The sequence below is a fragment of the Cavia porcellus genome, unplaced genomic scaffold (assembly GCF_034190915.1).
Source record: "Cavia porcellus strain 051 isolate PalLab524CR breed Dunkin Hartley unplaced genomic scaffold, mCavPor4.1 scaffold_23, whole genome shotgun sequence".
Classification (NCBI taxonomy): Eukaryota; Metazoa; Chordata; class Mammalia; order Rodentia; family Caviidae; genus Cavia; species Cavia porcellus.
Window position 1 is genome coordinate 51,406,497 of NW_026947506.1, and position 17,522 is coordinate 51,424,018.

At 55.2% G+C, this 17,522-nt stretch overlaps 1 protein-coding gene across 1 annotated transcript in view; it reads left to right on the plus strand.

The window, feature by feature from the left end:
• The window catches only part of Egfr (epidermal growth factor receptor), a 126,101-nt gene that overhangs the window by 85,923 nt on the left and 22,656 nt on the right, over positions 1-17,522 (plus strand). Inside the window, exons 4-19 of the mRNA XM_003465815.5 lie at positions 278-412; positions 1,233-1,301; positions 1,845-1,963; positions 2,859-3,000; positions 3,591-3,707; positions 4,394-4,520; positions 4,596-4,669; positions 5,039-5,129; positions 6,335-6,534; positions 7,489-7,621; positions 9,121-9,211; positions 10,803-10,960; positions 11,688-11,726; positions 14,273-14,414; positions 15,532-15,654; positions 16,028-16,126. Coding sequence (XP_003465863.2) covers positions 278-412; positions 1,233-1,301; positions 1,845-1,963; positions 2,859-3,000; positions 3,591-3,707; positions 4,394-4,520; positions 4,596-4,669; positions 5,039-5,129; positions 6,335-6,534; positions 7,489-7,621; positions 9,121-9,211; positions 10,803-10,960; positions 11,688-11,726; positions 14,273-14,414; positions 15,532-15,654; positions 16,028-16,126 — 1,859 coding nt within the window. The remainder of the gene's footprint in view (positions 1-277; positions 413-1,232; positions 1,302-1,844; positions 1,964-2,858; positions 3,001-3,590; positions 3,708-4,393; positions 4,521-4,595; positions 4,670-5,038; positions 5,130-6,334; positions 6,535-7,488; positions 7,622-9,120; positions 9,212-10,802; positions 10,961-11,687; positions 11,727-14,272; positions 14,415-15,531; positions 15,655-16,027; positions 16,127-17,522) is intronic.

Sequence of the window (17,522 nt, forward strand, 5' to 3'; positions counted from 1 at the left end):
CCTGACCCTCCACATTGTCCGTCCATGCTGCATGCCCGGCCCAGTGGGCCCAGCACCATGGGCTCTGGCCCTGCTGCACCAACTGTCCTGCTCCCTGCAACAGCTGAACTCACGCTCCTCTTTGGACCTTCGAGTGCTGCTCTATCCCTAGTAGTGTCTCCCATAGACCCTCGGTGCACCCCACATCTCCCAGCAGGACACAGGTACAGGGAAACTGTCTGCGCTTTCTGTGCTCCTAGAGGCGCCGCACCTGCTCACTTTGCCTCTGTCCATGCAGAGATCCTGCATGGTGCCGTGCGCTTCAGCAACAACCCCGTGCTCTGCAGTGTGGACACCATCCAGTGGCGGGACATCGTGAACAACCTCTTCCTGAGCAACATGTCGCTGGACTGGCAGAGCCCTCAGAGCGGCTGTAAGTGAGCACGGATTCCACACCTAAAACAAAGCCATGCAGGAGACTCATTGCCTGCCCTGGTTGAGACCCAGGGACACAGCAGCCACTCATGGGTGTCCATGTGTCTACAGCAGTGCCAGCTGGAACAGGGGATGGCTGCTGGTCCTGGGACCCTGTCCTGCCCACCCTGGGGAATGCCAGACTCTGTACCTTGGCTGCCCTGACTCCCCCAGTGCTGCTGGGAGCCTCTGTCCCAGCTACAGGCATGGATGCCACCCAGGACACCTGAATGAAGTCAGCCAATGTCCGCCAAACACTATGAGTGGCCCGGGCTTGCAAGCAGGGCTGGTGGGGACTGGTCCTCACCCACCACCACCGTCCCAGGAACTGCAGACCCTGTTACACTGTCCCAGCCCAACTGGTCCTCACCCCTCCTGGGCCAGGTCCTTCCACTCTCCCAGGCGAAAGGCATCGCTCCATTCTCATTGCCTTACAGCAGGCAGGGAGCAGCAGGCTAAGCACACACAGGGGCTCAGGGTGCAGCGGATGGGAGTCTCGGAACCATCAGCCAAAGCCGCTGGCCCCTGCCCGTTTGTCTCCTGTGGGTGTACAGTAGACAGGCAACATTCCAGGCATGTGGTTCAGTGGCCTTCGCCACATCCACTCATGAACCCTTCACCCTCAGCACTGGACAGGCACCAACCGGCGGCAGTGCCCCATCCCCAACACCACCACCCACTTCCTTCTCCATGGACATGGTGGCCCCTGGGGCCATCAGCCACTTGTCAGTTGATTTCTGTGGCTGAGATGAGAGCTGACATCGATGTTTACCTTTCAGGCCAAAAGTGTGATCCGAGCTGTCCCAATGGGAGCTGCTGGGGCCCGGGCGCGGAGAACTGCCAGAAACGTGAGTGTGATGCAGAGAGAGTGGGGTGCAGGCCACCATACCCACCCTCTTGCCCTGGGAGCAGAGCCCAAGTCCCCGTGTGGCCACCCCATGAACCTGGGCAAGCACAGCAGGGAGCCACCTGCCAAGGGGCCAGCAGCCAGCAGCCCACAGTGACACCACCACAGGTTGATCCTGGCATCCCCAGCATAACCAGCGAGAGCTCCTGCACCCAGTCCCTGCTGCCACACCGAATTGTTCCAGCTATGGCCTGTTTATCAAGGAGGTCTGAAAGCCTGGACTTGATTGGAGTGGTTCTCCTTAATTAGACCTAGACAGGAAAACACAGCCCCAGAAGGAGGGCCATGAGAAGGGTCCATGAGAAGGGACTGTTAGGAAGGTCCTCGGGTGGGTCACCAGGAAGGTCATGAGGAAGGTCATGACTGGGTTGCGTCTGAATGTGATGCTAGAAACTGGCTCCTGAGCCCTGCACCCACCATGCCCCGCGGCCCGCCCCCGGCACTCAACCCAACTCTCAGGTAACTTCTCTCTTCCCTGTTTCAGTGACCAAGATCATCTGTGCCCAGCAGTGCTCAGGGCGCTGTCGTGGCAAGTCTCCCAGCGACTGCTGCCACAACCAGTGTGCGGCTGGCTGCACTGGGCCGCGGGAGAGCGACTGTCTGGTAAGACCCAAGGCCTGAGGCAGACCTGGCCCCAGCACACTGGCCTCACACGTGTCCTGGCTGTCAAATGGCCCGAGCAGAAGTTCACTGTGTCCATGGGCCACGGACACCACACATGGCTATAGACCAGAGACATCCCAGAAGTCCTGGACCCATTAGGGCTGCTGGATAGGCCTCTTAGGGTCAGCACATGGCGGCAAAGCTCTTCCAGGCCCAGGAAGAGCAGGTCCACCCCCAGCTAGACTCCTGCCATTCAGTGGTTTCAGTGAAGGCAAGGGCACACCTGGGATCCCAGCGGTCTGGGGGACCGAGGCAGGAAAGTTGGAAGTTCAAATCTACCCTGGGCACTTTAGCAATTTAGTGCTCAAAAATCTAACAAAAATGAACCAGGTCTGCAAATGCCACTCAATGTGAAGTCCCTGGGTGATCCCAGAACAAAAAGAAGACTGGACTCAGCTGGTGGGGGCTGCTCCTACCCTGCAGCTGAAGGAGAAGACTGTACTCGGCTCCTTGGAAGGCTGCTGCCTGCTCTCTTCCCTGCTCCCTGGCGGCCTTCCACCTGAGAGTCAATAAACTCTCTGGTGCTGCTCAGACTTGTCCGGGAGCCCAGCGTAAACTGAGTTTAAAAGTAAGGTCGCTCTGCCAGCCACTGCTGGAAGGAGCGGACTCTTTCCTCAGAGACTCGTTTTCTCTGCCCGTGCCCATAACTCACAGCAGCTGGAGTGTAAGGACCTCACCTCTAAGAGCAGTTTTCTGGCTCCCCAGAAGCACTTAGGTTTCCGGGTTCCCTGAGCCTCCTAGGCTTCCCAACCTGGCAGCCAAGCAGCACAGCACCCACTCCTGGGTGCTGGCATCCTTGTTCCCTGACCAGCGCGTCCTGTTCCTCCTGACACAGGTCTGCCGCAGGTTCCGTGATGAGGCCACATGCAAGGACACCTGCCCGCCGCTCATGCTGTACAACCCCACCACCTACCAGATGGATGTCAACCCCGAAGGGAAGTACAGCTTCGGCGCCACCTGCGTGAAGAAGTGTCCCCGTGAGTCCCTGTACCTTGCCCCTACCCCTGCCCTGTACAGCCTGGGGTCGCTGTGACCTCGTCCTCTTCATGCATTCGAGTGTGGGACACCAAGAGAGACACCGCCACCCAGACCCCATACTTCATGCCCTGTTCATGGCCGTGGTCCAGCTGTGCAGACTGTGCAGTCGCAGGACCCCACAGCACCCGTCCATGGCCTCTTAGGAACCGGAACGCACTCAAGTCAGGGCCATAGGTTCTCATGCTTGGGTTTCCACGAGGCCTGCATTCCAGTCTCTGTAGGGGAGAGAGTGGGGGCAGAGTATCCCTGACAGCGAAGGTTTGTCCTGCTGGGTTCGTAGATGGAAAAATTTAACTGTGCAGTGAAAAGCAAACATGATGAGAAAACGTTGCCACATGGGGACACAGGAGACCCTGCGAGGAGGTGCCTGGACAGCCTAGGCAACCACGCAAGGCTGGGGGAGTGGGGTGAGGTGTCAGAGCAGCCTCTGGAGGGGAACGTGTGTCAGGAAGGCCTGCCGAGGGCTGCCTCCACTTCTGTTGGGCCAGGGCCACCTGCCACCCTTGCCACCCACTCTCTGTCCCTGCAGGGAACTACGTGGTGACTGACCATGGCTCCTGTGTCCGGGCCTGCAGCTCCGACAGCTACGAGATAGAGGAAGACGGTGTGCGCAAGTGCAAAAAATGTGAAGGGCCCTGTCGCAAAGGTAGGGACCTGCCACAAAAGTAGGGACCTGAGGGGTGGGCCGGTACTCCTGACCCTGCCCAGGCACTCGTGGCCCCTGCCAGATGAGCACACCACTCTTTTAACCTGTGTCTTTTTCCTGGTCCTGGAGTTTAAGCCCAAGGCCTTCACACTAAGCTTTTCATTTTGAGACAGTGTCTCTGAGTCATTGAATTGCCCAGGCTGGGCTCAAATTTGAGATCTTCCTGCCTCAGCCTCCCAGAGTGCTGGAATTACAGGCATGCACCATCCATTTTATCTTAGGACAGAAGTTAAAGCTGTGACAGTGGCTCAGGCTTCAGAAAGGCACTGGTCCAAAAAGCCCAGTGAGCAGAGCCACAGGAGCAAGGCACAGAGACAAGTGGCACAGGGGCTAAGGAGGAAACAGGGTGCTAAGGTCCCTGGGCAGTCAGACCACCTACCTAGGGTGGTGGGAGGGGGGGTCTGGGACACAGAGTGGCACCTGCTCATGCCTGTGAATGCCCAGAGCCTGCCAGGGGTCCCAATACACTGGACTCCCCCAGTGTCTGTCAAGTGACTGTGTAACTGCATGGAAGGGATGCACCTGGTAAGGGTTCTCACAGCAGTGGCCCCTCTCTGCTCCTGCTGCCTGTGACCCCCAGAGCTGCTAACTCTGCAGGTGAGTGAAGCCAACCTCTCTCTCCTCAGTTTGCAATGGAATAGGAATTGGGGAGTTTAAAGACACACTTTCCATAAACGCCACGAACATCAAGCACTTCAGGAACTGCACAACCATCAGTGGGGACCTGCATATCCTCCCAGTGGCATTTCGGGGGTGAGTGGCCCTCGGTGCCCCCGCAGAGGGAGCAGCCTGCGTCCACCAGCAGCTGACACTCTGCCACCCTTGCAGGGATTCCTTCACGCGCACGCAGCCCCTGGATCCCAAGGAGCTGGACATCCTGAAGACCGTGAAGGAAATCACAGGTCTGGGAGCATCCACAGCCTCTGTGGAGCTGGCGCTCCCCGGAGAGAGCTAGGCAGTACTTCCCCCGCTCCCCGGTGCAAGGCGCTGCCCTGAAATGCCACCATTCAGGGCTAATTTGCTGATAGTTTCCCTGCAGGCATGGGGAGGACACAGATGACCAGCTGGGAACCTGTTCAGTCCCTCACTCCCTGGCCTGCACTGGCACCTCTGTGCCCTGGCCCCAGCACTTCAGTTATAGAGCAGGGAGGAGGAGGGGAGGGTAGATTCCCCACTGCTGCCCACATGACAGTCTAAGGAGGGTCCCCAGACCAGGTCCTCTGGAAAGAGCCATGCCTCACGCTGTGTCTGAGCCTTCTTCTGCCTTCCAGGGTTCCTGCTGATTCAGGCCTGGCCTGAGAACAGGACCAACCTCCACGCATTTGAGAACCTGGAAATCATCCGTGGCCGGACAAAGCAACAGTAAGTTGGCTCCGGCAAAGCTGGCTGATTTGTGTGTGTGTGTGTGTGTGTGTGTGTGTGTGTGTGTGTGTGTGTTTATTTTGAAATTAGACTTATAGAGGAGTTGCAGCAGTAGTGCCCAGACTCCTGCTGTGCCCTCCCCAGCTCCCCTTTTGTGACTGCTGACACCCAGACCAAGGGCCCGCGGCAGGAGGGCACCAGCTTGAGTAGCACTGTCAGCTACTTGACACTTGCTGTCTTCCTTGCATGACTCTGTCCCTCTCAGCGCCCAGCCCCAACCCCTACTGCTCTTAGGCCTGGCTCTTCCCAGACCCTCCAACCTGCACCTGTTTTGTGTCTTCCCCAGTGCCTTGTAGACGGGAGACCTGGGGAGACACGGAGCAGGGCTTGTGGAGTGACCGTTTCTGGCTGATGGTGTCTCACCATGTAGCTGAGGCTCTGCACATCCCATTAGGGCAGAGAGATTTGCTATTTTCCCCAAGATTTCCACTGTTCCAACTCTGAAAGTGATTCAGAGAGGGAGATAGGGGAGGTCTTTAGGCCAAGCCTGCCTTAGAAGCAGGCTGTTATAAGCATTGCCACACACACAGTGCCGAAGGCCAAGTTATATTGGCCAGTGAGAGAGAAAACCAGAAGCCACACACAGCAGCAACGCACCACCCACCACACACCACGCTGGCTGATGGCCTCTGACACTGAGCTCAAGCTGCACCCTACCCTGGAAGGCTCTCTGCTTGGGACTCAAGACACCTTCCCGTCCCAGGGTTGTGCAGACACTAGGGCACAGAGCAAGGTCTTCAATGGCTGCGCCTCAGCACCGGTGATGCTGGCAGGGATTTGAGCAGGTCAAGGCTGTCTCTTTTCCCACTTGAACGAGAAGCCCAGTGATACCAGTCCCCCTGCTAGGATGACACTGGTTCCAACATGCCTGCGCCTGGCCAAAACTCTGCCCTGTGGGAAGACCCAGCCCACTCTGGCCGCGGCTGCCCTGGGCACAGGCGGGCTGGCTACGTTAGAGGTCAGAACATATCCTCAATGTCCAGCAAAATACAATGGCCTGAAGAGATTTGCTCAACCTCCCAGGATGCCTCAGAGTGAAAGACAGGAGTGTCCACTTGCAAGCCCACAGCACAGGGCAGCCTCCTGCAGGCCCTGGCCATGTACCCCGTCCCAGTGCCTGCTCAGTCAGTTCTCTTCCCATGCAGTGGCCAGTTTTCTCTGGCTGTGGTTGGCCTGAACCTGACGTCCCTGGGTCTGCGCTCCCTGAAGGAGATCAGCGACGGAGACGTGATCGTCTCCGGGAACCGGCATCTGTGCTACGCCAACACCATCCACTGGAGAAAACTGTTTGGAACTGCCGGACAGAAAACCAAAATTGTAAACAACAGGAATGAAAGGGACTGCAGTAAGTGACCTGCGCTCCCACCCTGACTGTGCAAACAGCCCCTGCGAGTCATTTATTCTGGGGTAGAACGGGAAAGGCCTAAACGTTTCAGTCACATTTTCCGTTCTTTAGGAAGGGAGTTAATATCTGCCCTGTCCTAATTATGGGTTAGCGTAGGATTACAGGCGCTGTCTCCAGAGCGTTCCTCCTTTTTGTGGGGCAAATTTTCCTGAAGTTGGAGCTTCCAGTTGTTTGCAATTTAATACCTAAGCTGGGAATCAGTGGCTTTCTGTGAACTGTGCCTGGAGGCTGCTTTCTGCTCAAGGCAACCTGTGATGACAGAGGTGGGCGTGTGCACCCCACATGGCCAGAGCAAGACAGGTGGCCTTCACATCTCGGCTTTGGGCTCCAATCGATAGAAGCAATCCAGCACAGACTCTTCCCACTGGAGAAGCTGCCCTGAGTTCCAGAGCTGGTCTGTCCTGCCTGGGCTTGCGAAGTAGGCTAGCGACCTTAATCTCTTAAGACTCAGGATTCTTCATCCATGAAATGGCTTTGATAGGCTTGGCAGGGTGGTGCTTTCTTGGGAGGCTGAGCCAGGAGGATCACAGTTTGGAGCCCAGCCTGGGCCACTTCCCAAGATGCTATTCCCAAAGGCGGTGCATGGGATGGGGAGCAGAAACGCACTGAGTCCCAAGCCACCCTGGGGAAGGAAAGGGCTTGATGATGAATCCCTTGACAGGGTGCTGCTCAGCTAAATGAAATTCCGTGTGTGGTGCCCAGGCATGGTGCCTGGCAGGCAGCAGGTGACCACAAGGTGTTTGTCATAGAACAACAGCGGGTCTGGCCTGTGAGGGCTGCTGTGACCCCAGGCCTGCTTCTGCCATGCCGACTGTGCGTGCACACACATGGGAGGGATGGTCTCCCAGCTAGCCAGCTGACTCAGCCCCTGCCCTGACCCTCCATGTGTTTCAGAGGCTGATGGTCACGTCTGCCACCCGCTGTGCTCCTCCGAGGGCTGCTGGGGCCCCGAGGCCCAGGACTGCGTCTCCTGCCAGAATGTGAGCCGGGGCAGGGAGTGTGTGGCCAGGTGCAACATCTTTGAGGGGTAAGAGCTGTTCCTTGTCTGCCCTGGCCCAGGTCATGCACAGGATTGGTGAGGGTTCTAGCCTTCAGGTAGACTCTTCCTGATTGTCACCAGCTTCGATCTGTGTGACTGTTAGGCTTGCGACAAATTGTTCCGCACTGCAGGGAACAAGCACTTTGTTCCCTCTTACTCCATTTATAAAATCTCTCTTCCTGAAGACACCTTACATCTTTCTAACTGGCACAGAGGTTCCAATTGCCGGAGTGTGGTGGGCTGGTGTTTCCCGTGTGGCCCACACAGCCCTGGGTGTCCAGTCCACTAACACCAGTGCTGTCTCCGAGTCAGTTATGCTTTCAGTGCCTCCCAGGTGTGCGCTGGCACTGAGTGGAGGGGACAAAGTGAGAAATGGCTTGCAGGATGCTCACTAAGTTGAGCTGTAATCAATAAAGAGGACAGTCTGTGGGTATTGAAAAGCCCAGTGCTGGTGTGAAGTTTCCCACAACTGAATTAATTGGAAAGTCAGATGGTAGGGGAGAGAGGAAGTGACAATTCTAAAATATGTATAAGAGAACATAACTAGGATGGAGAGGCACTTAGGAATTTCAGGCAGCGGTGGGGCTTTGCAGGGTGCAAAGCCCCAGGCCCTTATTTGTTGCAGGCCCAGAACAGTTTGGGTACCTGACTTCGACCTCAGCTCCAAGGAGTATTCAGCTGAAAATAGTCATCCATGTTTTGAGCTTTCAAGTCCTTTGAGATGCAAGGAGATTAAAGTAACCACACCCAGAAGCCCAAGTCTCTCCTGGTCCAGCGGCAGCCTGCCCCTCAGCTGTGACCCCAGAACACCGCTGTATTGTTTCGTTTCATTGACTATCTTTGCCTAAAGGGCAGCAATTCGAAACACAGGTCTTAGGGTATAACACTCCTGCCCCTTGCTTGGCTTGAGGGCCTTTAGGAACCCCAGGCATGTCGATTTGCGCATTGTGAGGTGGCTGAAAATATTACAGTACAGATGCGCCTTGGTCTACACATCTGGACAAAGGTTGAAGATACTGCAGGGAAAAACTCTGATGCCTGTATTCAACACTTCCTCTTCAGAGGAATAACCACTGCGTGAGTTTAATACTCTGCCTTCCCTTCCTGCTCCTGGTCTGCAGGGGCCTCTTCTTCCGCTTACCATGAGTCAGTATCAGAAGGAGGCATCCCTGATCAGGACTTTTTGCCATTTTTGTCTTGCTTGCTCAATATACAGAAACTGCCCTGAAAATGCTGGGCAAGTGCTACAGCTATAAAGGAACCTAATGTGGTAGCTCCTCGAGCTGAGCAGGAATTTGGGTAATAAAACCATGCATTATGCCACAGTGCAGTCCTAGAGACCTAGCTCTGTGACCTCTGCCTAAAGTGGTTTTGAATTTCGAGGAGAGGCCATCTGCATTCCCTGATGCCCACAGCCTGTCTGTGTCCAGACGCATGGGATTGTATCTGCAAGGGCCAGTGTGAGCATCTCCCTTCTCCTTTCTCAGGGAGCCCAGAGAGTTCGTGGAGAATTCTGAGTGCATCCAGTGCCACCCGGAGTGCCTGCCCCAGGCCATGAACGTGACCTGCACCGGCAGGGTAAGGATCCTCCACCCAGCTCCCTTTTGGAGGACTCTGGGCAGCCACTGCGGGCTGGAGACTGACGCAGGGGGGGCCAAGGGCAGCTGAGTCTGAGGCTGTCTCACACCCCTGGTGTGAGGAGCGCCCTTCTGTGCCGCCATCCTGACATTGCTCCTCCCATTCAGCAAGGGCAGCCGAGGCCCTTGGTTGGGTGGTTTCCCACATCAGCCAAGCCCCTTTAAAGGCTTAACACCCCCTTAACTCACTCAGAGAAACTTTAACAAAACTCCTTCCAAAGTTTAAATTCAGCTTGATTCCTGCGTGCTGAGTCAATCTCATGAGGAGCAGAGTGTGAGCTCAGGGCCTTCTGATACCAGACAGCCTATATTCTTAATTCTCACTGTCACGGTGGGGAGCCCTGTTCAGGCCCCGGCTTTGCAGCCAGGGCCAAATCTACCAGTGGAGGACATTTCTCAGTGCTTCTCCTCAGTGGATGACTGGGCTGTATGTGGAGTACAGGCTGTAGGCTGCTCTGTGGCTGTTACCAAGGAAGCCACTGTCATGGGATTGTGTAGTGTTGGGCTACATTTTCACCTTTACTGTGAATTCACTGCTGATACCAGTGCACTTTGGTCCCAGGCCGTTTAGTCTCTGTGTGGCTCCCTGAGCTGCTGTCTCGAAGCTGGAACGCAATGCCAAGTTGATTTATGGCAGGAAAGGGCTGTTGGGGCTCACAGTGTCAGTTCTGCCTGGCCGGCTCCATGCCAGGGCAGCCTCATAGAGGGCAGCTGCTCAGCTCAAGGGGGCCAGGAAGCAGCAAGAAAGGAGGAGCCGGGAGGAGAGGTGACCCCAGAGCACCTCGGTGACAGCCTCTACCCAAAGTCACAGGGGCCCAGAGACATCTAGATCCAAGCCACTCGAGTGAGCAGACAGTGGCCATTGTGTCACCAAGGGACAGCTTCCTAACGGCATCTCAGCCCCCAGAAAGCAAGGTGCAGCCCAGTGGCCCAGGGCTTTCATTTCTGGGGTTCTGCTGGGCATAGCAGGGACAAAAATTAGAGGAAAAACATGGGCTGGGGATCAGCTCAGGGGAAGGGAAGGAGCCATGGGTTTGATCCCCATGACCATAAAAATAAATGCAAGTGTGTGCCAAGCAAGGTGGCTTGGACAAGGGAAGGTCCCCATACAAATAGCAAGTAAAGGCAGTGCTTATAAAAAATATTTATTTTCCTCCTTTTCTTCTTTTCCATCCTAGAGATTAAACTCAGAGCCTTTGCACTGAATTACATCCCCAGCCCTTCTTTTCTGTTGTGAGAAATAGCTAAATAGCTAAATTGTCCAGGCTGGGCTGGAGTTATGATCCTCCTGCCTCGGCCTCCTGGAGTGCTGGGGTGACACCCAGCTGAGTCCTTTGCTTTACACCTGTGTACAATGTACGCATTAAAGGGAGGAGAACTTTGTGTTCAGTTATGTGTGCTGGCTGTGTTGAGCCAGAGCGTTGCTAGAACTTGTCTTTTACCTTGCTTTCCCTCACACATGCATGTCAGTGCAAAGCTAGTCTGTCTCATGAGAGAAAGGCAAGCGCAGACTCTGTCCTGTGCTCCGCCAGGGCCCTGACAACTGTGTCCAGTGCGCCCACCACATCGATGGCCCCCACTGTGTCAAGACCTGCCCGGCCGGGGTCATGGGAGAGAACAACACGCTGGTGTGGAAGTACGCGGATGCTGGCCGGGTGTGCCGCCTGTGCCACCCCAACTGCACCTATGGGTAAGTGGGGCCCGGCACCCTGCAGGATGGGCAGAGCACAGGTGCCCCTGCTGCAGGCCCTCACAGTGTCCGGAGGCCCCCAGCAGCTACCAAGCTTGGTCCACACTAGAGGGGTCACTGAGATGCAGGAGCCTGGGCCATGGCAGCTGCAGAACAAGCCGGACACAGGTTTAGGTGCTAGGGGATAGTTCCACCTCTTAGGCTATGAGCTTGACCAGCATCCAGACAGAGAGGCTGGAGCAGGCCGTCTGATAACCCTGAGGCCCCTGGTCCATGCCCTGTCCTCAGGCCATTCCTGAGCCGGGGCTGTGAGACTCCTGCATGGGAGCAGCCTGTGGCCCCCATAGTTGTCACCCAGGGCTGCAGGGCCTCTGAAGACCACCCTGCCCTCCTCTGCCTGGCCCTACATGTGCTCCTCATCCTGGTTCCCTGTACCTCCCTGCGTACCCCAACACCTGGAGCCAGCTGGGGGATGTCCATGCCTGTTGGAGTGAACAGTGCATAATGACACTGCTCACTACGTGCTGGCTCCCTCCTGCCAGGACAGCCTGTCAGACAGGCTGTGTGAACCCATGGTGCATCCCAGATCAGCCAGCAGCCGGCAGTGAAGCTCGGGGCTCCAGTGATGGAGCACTCGCTCATACTGTCTTGTGAGCCAGTGAAAAATATCCACAAACAAACACTAAAGGACAGCGAGAAAAACGTGTTTCTTTTTCATTTCCTACAGATGTACCGGGCCAGGTCTGCAAGGCTGTGCAATAGAAGGGTGAGGAGCTCAGCTCTGGCTCTACAGGATCCCATCCAGCACTGAAAAAGTCATTTCTGATTGTCTATCCTGCGCCCCCATCATGCTCATCCTGCCCCTCTTCCTCCTCCTCCTCTTCCTCCTCCTCTTATTCCTTTTCCTCGTCTTCTTCTCTTCCTGCCACTTCTCTTCCTCCTCCTCCTCCTTCTCTCCTCCTTCTTTCTCTTCCGCCTTTTTCTCTTCTCCTTGTCCTTCTTCTTCTAGCAGTGGAGACAGAACCCAGGGCCTCACACTGAACCACATCCCCAGCCCATTTTATTTTTATTTTGAGGCACTGCCTCTCAAAACTGCCCAGGCTGGCCTAGAACTTGCCAACCTCCTGCCTCAGCCTACACGTAGCTGGGATGACAGGTTTGTGGTATCCAGTGTCTCTGCCTGTCCTCTAGACTGGTCACATCTGACCTTGTTGGCCTGGTTCCTGGGTAAAGGGACCAGGAAGAGGTGTGGGCTGCCCCTGGGAGTGACTTCTGTGCCCCTCCACCGCTCTTCATGAGCAGAGGTCTCCACAGGCACATTTTTCTCAGCCGTATTTTGGCCTTCTCGTCTCCTGGCCTCTCCATTTTCCCACTAACCCGGGTGATCCTGAGACAGGAGATGAGGGTGTGGCAAAGCTAGCTGGGGGAGAAGGTGAGACCTGTTGATTATGAAATCCCCGACGTGTGGACAGCCCGATTCCCAAGCCCTGCACCTGGGCGTCCCTCAAGAACTGGAGCAGGTTTCTGAAGGGACCGCCTAGCCCAGACATCAAGAGGAGGGGTGGCTCCACACTGAGCGTGTGCCCTGCATTCTCGGACATGGCAGCTGCTCTCAGACTGCAGGGTGTTTGCTTTTCCTCTCTTACGTGGACCAAACTCGCTCTGCAGAGCCGGCTTCTTTTACTTCCTGTAGAAAACTGCTATTTCTGTGCTTTTTTGGACCGATTCTTTATTCAGAACACAAGGAACCTAGAAACCACCCCCAAGAAGATTCTAGCCCCCCAGAACTCAGTAAGAGTCCCGCCACAAACCAGAGTCCTTCGGGCCTCTCTGCTGGGTGCCAGGTGGGGCGACTCTCTCATTACTTCCGTCTGGACATGCATTGTCAATGGAGGCAGGTGGCCTCTTCCAGCATCTTCCTGCAGACACACCTGCCATTGCTGCTTGAAACATGGCACGAGGACAGCAAAGCTGCCACTTGTTTCCCACTCAGGGGCGGCAGGGGAGAGGACTCTCCCCAGCAGCAGCGCCGTGTAGGGATCTGAACTGTGCACAAGACGCTTGCTTGCCACCCCCAACCAACCATCCAGCCAGGCTCCAGCTCTTCCGCCCTTCCGGTCCTGCCCGCAAAGCCCCCTCTCACCCCGCTCTTCCTCAGCCTCTGCTCACCATGGTTGGCTCACAGCTGGTGGTGGCAGCTGGTCACACCTGGCCTCAGGTGGAACCCCAGAGAGAAGTGAGGCAACACCTTGATCAGGACCCCTTCCTTTCTGGCTCTCCTGCCCAGGCATCAGAAACACTTTCAAGCTCCACATGCCGGGCTCGGGCAACTAGTGATGAGGCGTCCCACTGCGTCCATGCTTAATTTTCTTGTCCTCTTTTCAGTTACTCAGGCTTACTCCTTGGCTCCCCATGGATCATGCTCTGTAGCCAATTATTCCTTCTATCCTCCAGCATTCCCTTTGCCATAATAAAAGCTCATTAACCCAAACCGTTAGCTGGGGATTTGGTGTATAGTGACTTCCACACTGCCTGAATATTGTGAAGCGTCATTTTCATGTAGCAGTTGACCCACTTAAGAGGAACCTGCAAACAGTTTGGTACCTTTGTTCCCTTCAAATGGTGCTGCTGACTAATTTGTGTTCATTAACATTTCTACCTGAAAATAAGAATCAAGTTGCCAGGAATTCAAATGCGATTCTTAACAATAACAACCCTCCACCCTGCACAGCCAAAGGGGCCTGTTGGAGACTCCTAGTTCAGACTCCCTGATGTTGCCAAGCAGGTGGCCCTCCTCCCACCTAGCCCAAAGCCTCACTTCGAGCATCCCTTCCCTGGGATTTGCACCATGTGGTGACATCACACAGGACCACGGTGCTGCTTTTCACAGCTCAGTCCCAAGGCTTTGCAACCCTGGGTCCTGTCCTGGAGGCCTGGGCTCCAGGCTGGCTAGGTCTCAGTTGCCCACCTGATTGGGAGACAGTGCCTGGCTGGGCTCCTTCATTGCTCCGCCAGCTCCAGAAAAGAGCAAAATAAAAAGCACTGTGAAAGTCTGAATCACTTTAAACCATACGTATCTCAGTAACAGATTAAAAAGTAGGTGTCCTGTGGATACAACTTGTGAGCTGCAGTTTTGGGGGTGCTGAGTGTGCTGGACTGGGGAGAGGCTGACGATGACATGAGGCCTCACCTTTTTCCCTGGGGAGCTGTATACATCCACTTTCTGGGGTCGTTTGAAATGATGGCACTGTGCCAAAGGTGCAGGAGATGTGCAAACCTCAGCATCACCAGCTCTATCTCTCCCCACTGCAGGACCAAGGTCCCATCCATTGCTACTGGGATCGTGGGTGGCCTCTTCCTGCTGGTGCTGCTGGGCCTGGGCATCGGCCTCCTCATGAGGCGACGCCACATTGTCCGCAAGCGCACGCTGCGCCGGCTGCTGCAGGAACGCGAGGTGAGCAAGGCCGGCCACGATGGGCAGCCTTACATGGGCTGCAGTGTGTACCGTCTGGAACTTCACGTGGCTCGGCGGTTTCCCATCACTGGAGCAGATTCCTGAGACAATCAACTGGCAGAGGGGAGGCTTGTCCTGGTTCCTTCATGGCTATGCCATTGCTCGGGTCTGTGGTTAACAAGCCCACAGCCTTTGTACTGGGAAGCAAAGCAAAGGAGAGAATGGTTCCCCATCCCTTTCACTGTGCACTCCAGGGAACTGCCAGGGCCTCATGTGCAGGACACTTGTCCAAACCTCACAGACAGGACCACAGGGCTGGGAACTGTTTTGGGAGCAACATCTGCGTCCACTTGTTCTGGGGGTTGCTCTTGGCTGCCCAGTGAGTGGGTGTTGGTGTCTCCAGATAGGCATGCAAAGTACTGTGACAGCACAGGGGCCTCAGCCATAGCAGAGGAGGCTGGGCAGGCGCTGCTGCAAGCTCCAGGGCAGGCTCCACGTGAGCCAGGGTCACACTGGAAAGTCACTGTCCATGCATAGCTGCTCCTTTTCAGGCTATGTGGCTGGTTGCACCCTCAGCTGGGGTCTGTGTTCCGCACTGCGAAACCTCATCCCCCGGTTCCAGCGTCTTGGTGCTGCATGGGCCCTGCTGGCAGCACCTTGGGTGAAATGATTGGGAAGAAAACGGAGATTGAAACAGTGCAATGGATGTGCATTCTGACACGGCACTCCTGTGTTGTCTCTCTACCATGTTTTATAAGTCCTCTGTCTTTTTGTGTTTTGTTTTGTTTTGCTTTGCTTTGCTTTGTTTTGGTTTGTTTTGGTTTGGTTTTGATTTTACAGTACTAAGATTGAGCCCAAGGCCTTTGCACTAAGCTACATTGCCCTGCTCTTCGCTTGGAGACAGGGTCTCACTAAAATAGGAAGTTTCTCAGGCTGGACCCACACTTATGATCCTACTGCCTCTGCCTCCAGAGTGTTGGGCCTCCATATTGGGCTCCTCAGAGAAAGTGCCTTCTCCTTTGCACCAGTGTGCCGACTGGTGCCAACTTGTGCTGACTTCAGACTCATCTAACCCCATGCCCCATGGCAGCCTCACATCTGTGCCTTCTCTTCACAGCTGGTGGAGCCCCTTACACCCAGCGGAGAAGCCCCTAACCAGGCCCTCCTGAGGATCCTGAAGGAAACAGAATTCAAGAAGATCAAGGTGCTGGGCTCTGGAGCATTCGGCACAGTCTACAAGGTGGGTCCCTGGGTCCTTTGGGATGGGAGGCCACCAGGCCCTCATGCCCATGGGTGAACAGGTCCTGGGCATCTCAGTTCCACCACAATCTACTCCACCTCAGGGCTTGGGATCCCAGGGTTTATTTAGAGGAATCTTTTATAACCACAGTGCAGATACAGGAGCATGTTATGGGCGGTCATGGCCCTTTCGGGGGTGAGTGACACAGGAGGACATGTGGCAGCTGAGAAGAGGGGCTGCCTGTCCTGCATGGAGCTGTGGTTCCAGCAGCATCCCTGCCCTGGAGGACAGCATCACCCTGGAGAGCCGTCCAGCACACCGGTCAGCATTGCCTGTGTGACCACGGCCAGCTAACTCCCCTCTCTTGTCCCAGGGACTCTGGATCCCGGAAGGTGAGAAAGTGAAGATTCCTGTGGCCATCAAGGAGTTGCGAGAAGCCACATCTCCGAAAGCCAACAAGGAAATCCTGGATGTGAGTTCCTCCCTTGAGCTGAGGTCCTCTTCTCTGGGTCTGGCATCAGAGGCTCTCAGTTAGATGGGTTTCCATCCCTACAGTCTAAACATTTGCTTTCCAATTCTTCTTCCCTCTCTAATTGGGATAATTCAGTCCTCTGATCCAGAAGTCTCATCTCCTCCATTCTGCTTTTTCTCTTTCCCAGGGACCAGTAATTTATTTATTCATTTATTTATTTTACAGTACTAGAGATTGAAACTAGGGCCACAGCACTGAGCTGCCTCCCCAGCCTCCTTGCCTCTCTTTAATCCGAGACAGAATCTCCCTGAGTTGCTAATTTTCCCAGGCTGGGCTTTAGCTTGCAAGCCTCCTGCCTCAGCCTCCCAGAGTGCTGAGATTCGGGAGTGCACTGCCACCCCTGGCCTAAACTCTTTATTTAGATTATCACCACTGCATGAACATTTTCCTCACCAGCATTTCTCCAGTCAGCTGTGGGTATGGAAACAGAAACAGATTTGCAGGTACGGTGTGTGGCTGTCCCGACAAGGGACCTTGTCTCAGAGTCTTCCCACCATGCTCTGTTTTGTTCTCCAGGGAAAGCAACTGCATCTCCCTTTGAGCGAAGTGCTGAGTGTTTCAGGCTAGGTGCAGCCGCACACTGGCCGCCAGCTCTCAAGAAGGGCCTGGGACAAAGCATCCCCAATTCAGCTCTCTTTGGGAGAAAATGGTGCCTTCTCAGCCTCACACAGCTGGAGGTGGTCAGAGCCTGTCACTGTCTCTGACATTGTCTTAGCTCTGGAATGGCCTTTATGAACAGGCCTCATGAGGCCCATTGTATAAACAGGTGGTGATCTCCCAGCACTCTAGGAGGCTGAGGCAGTAAATGTGAGCCCAGCCTGGGCAATTTAGCTACTTAGTGAGACCCTGTTTCAAAGTTTAAAAAGGAGGGGAGACTGGGACTGTATCTCAGTGCAAAGGCCCTGGGTCCCAGCCCGGTACACATTAAATGAAACATTGACCTCCTTCTGCATCCTCTCCCACTTGCTACCTTAATGCTACATCTGTTCACATGGCTCTCTGTCCACTCCTCTGGCCTCCCAGCCCAGCACAGGCTGCACCCTGCCAGGGAAAGCCAGCTGTGAGGACCCTTCCTGGGTGGCACTGAGCCCACGGACGTAGGTCTGAGTTGCCTGGAGCTATTGAAATCTCAGACTCTTGTCCTGAGACTAGGCAGGTGAAGGAGGGCCAGAGGAGTGTCAGACAGCGGTGGTGAAACTATGGCACGTGTGCCACAGCAGGCTGTTCGGTATCATTGGAAGCTCTAAAAGCCTCGCTGTTGCTGGGCTAGGGTTAGGGAAACAGAGCCAAAGGAAAGGAAGAAAAGGTGGTTATAATTATTATTGTACAGTGCACT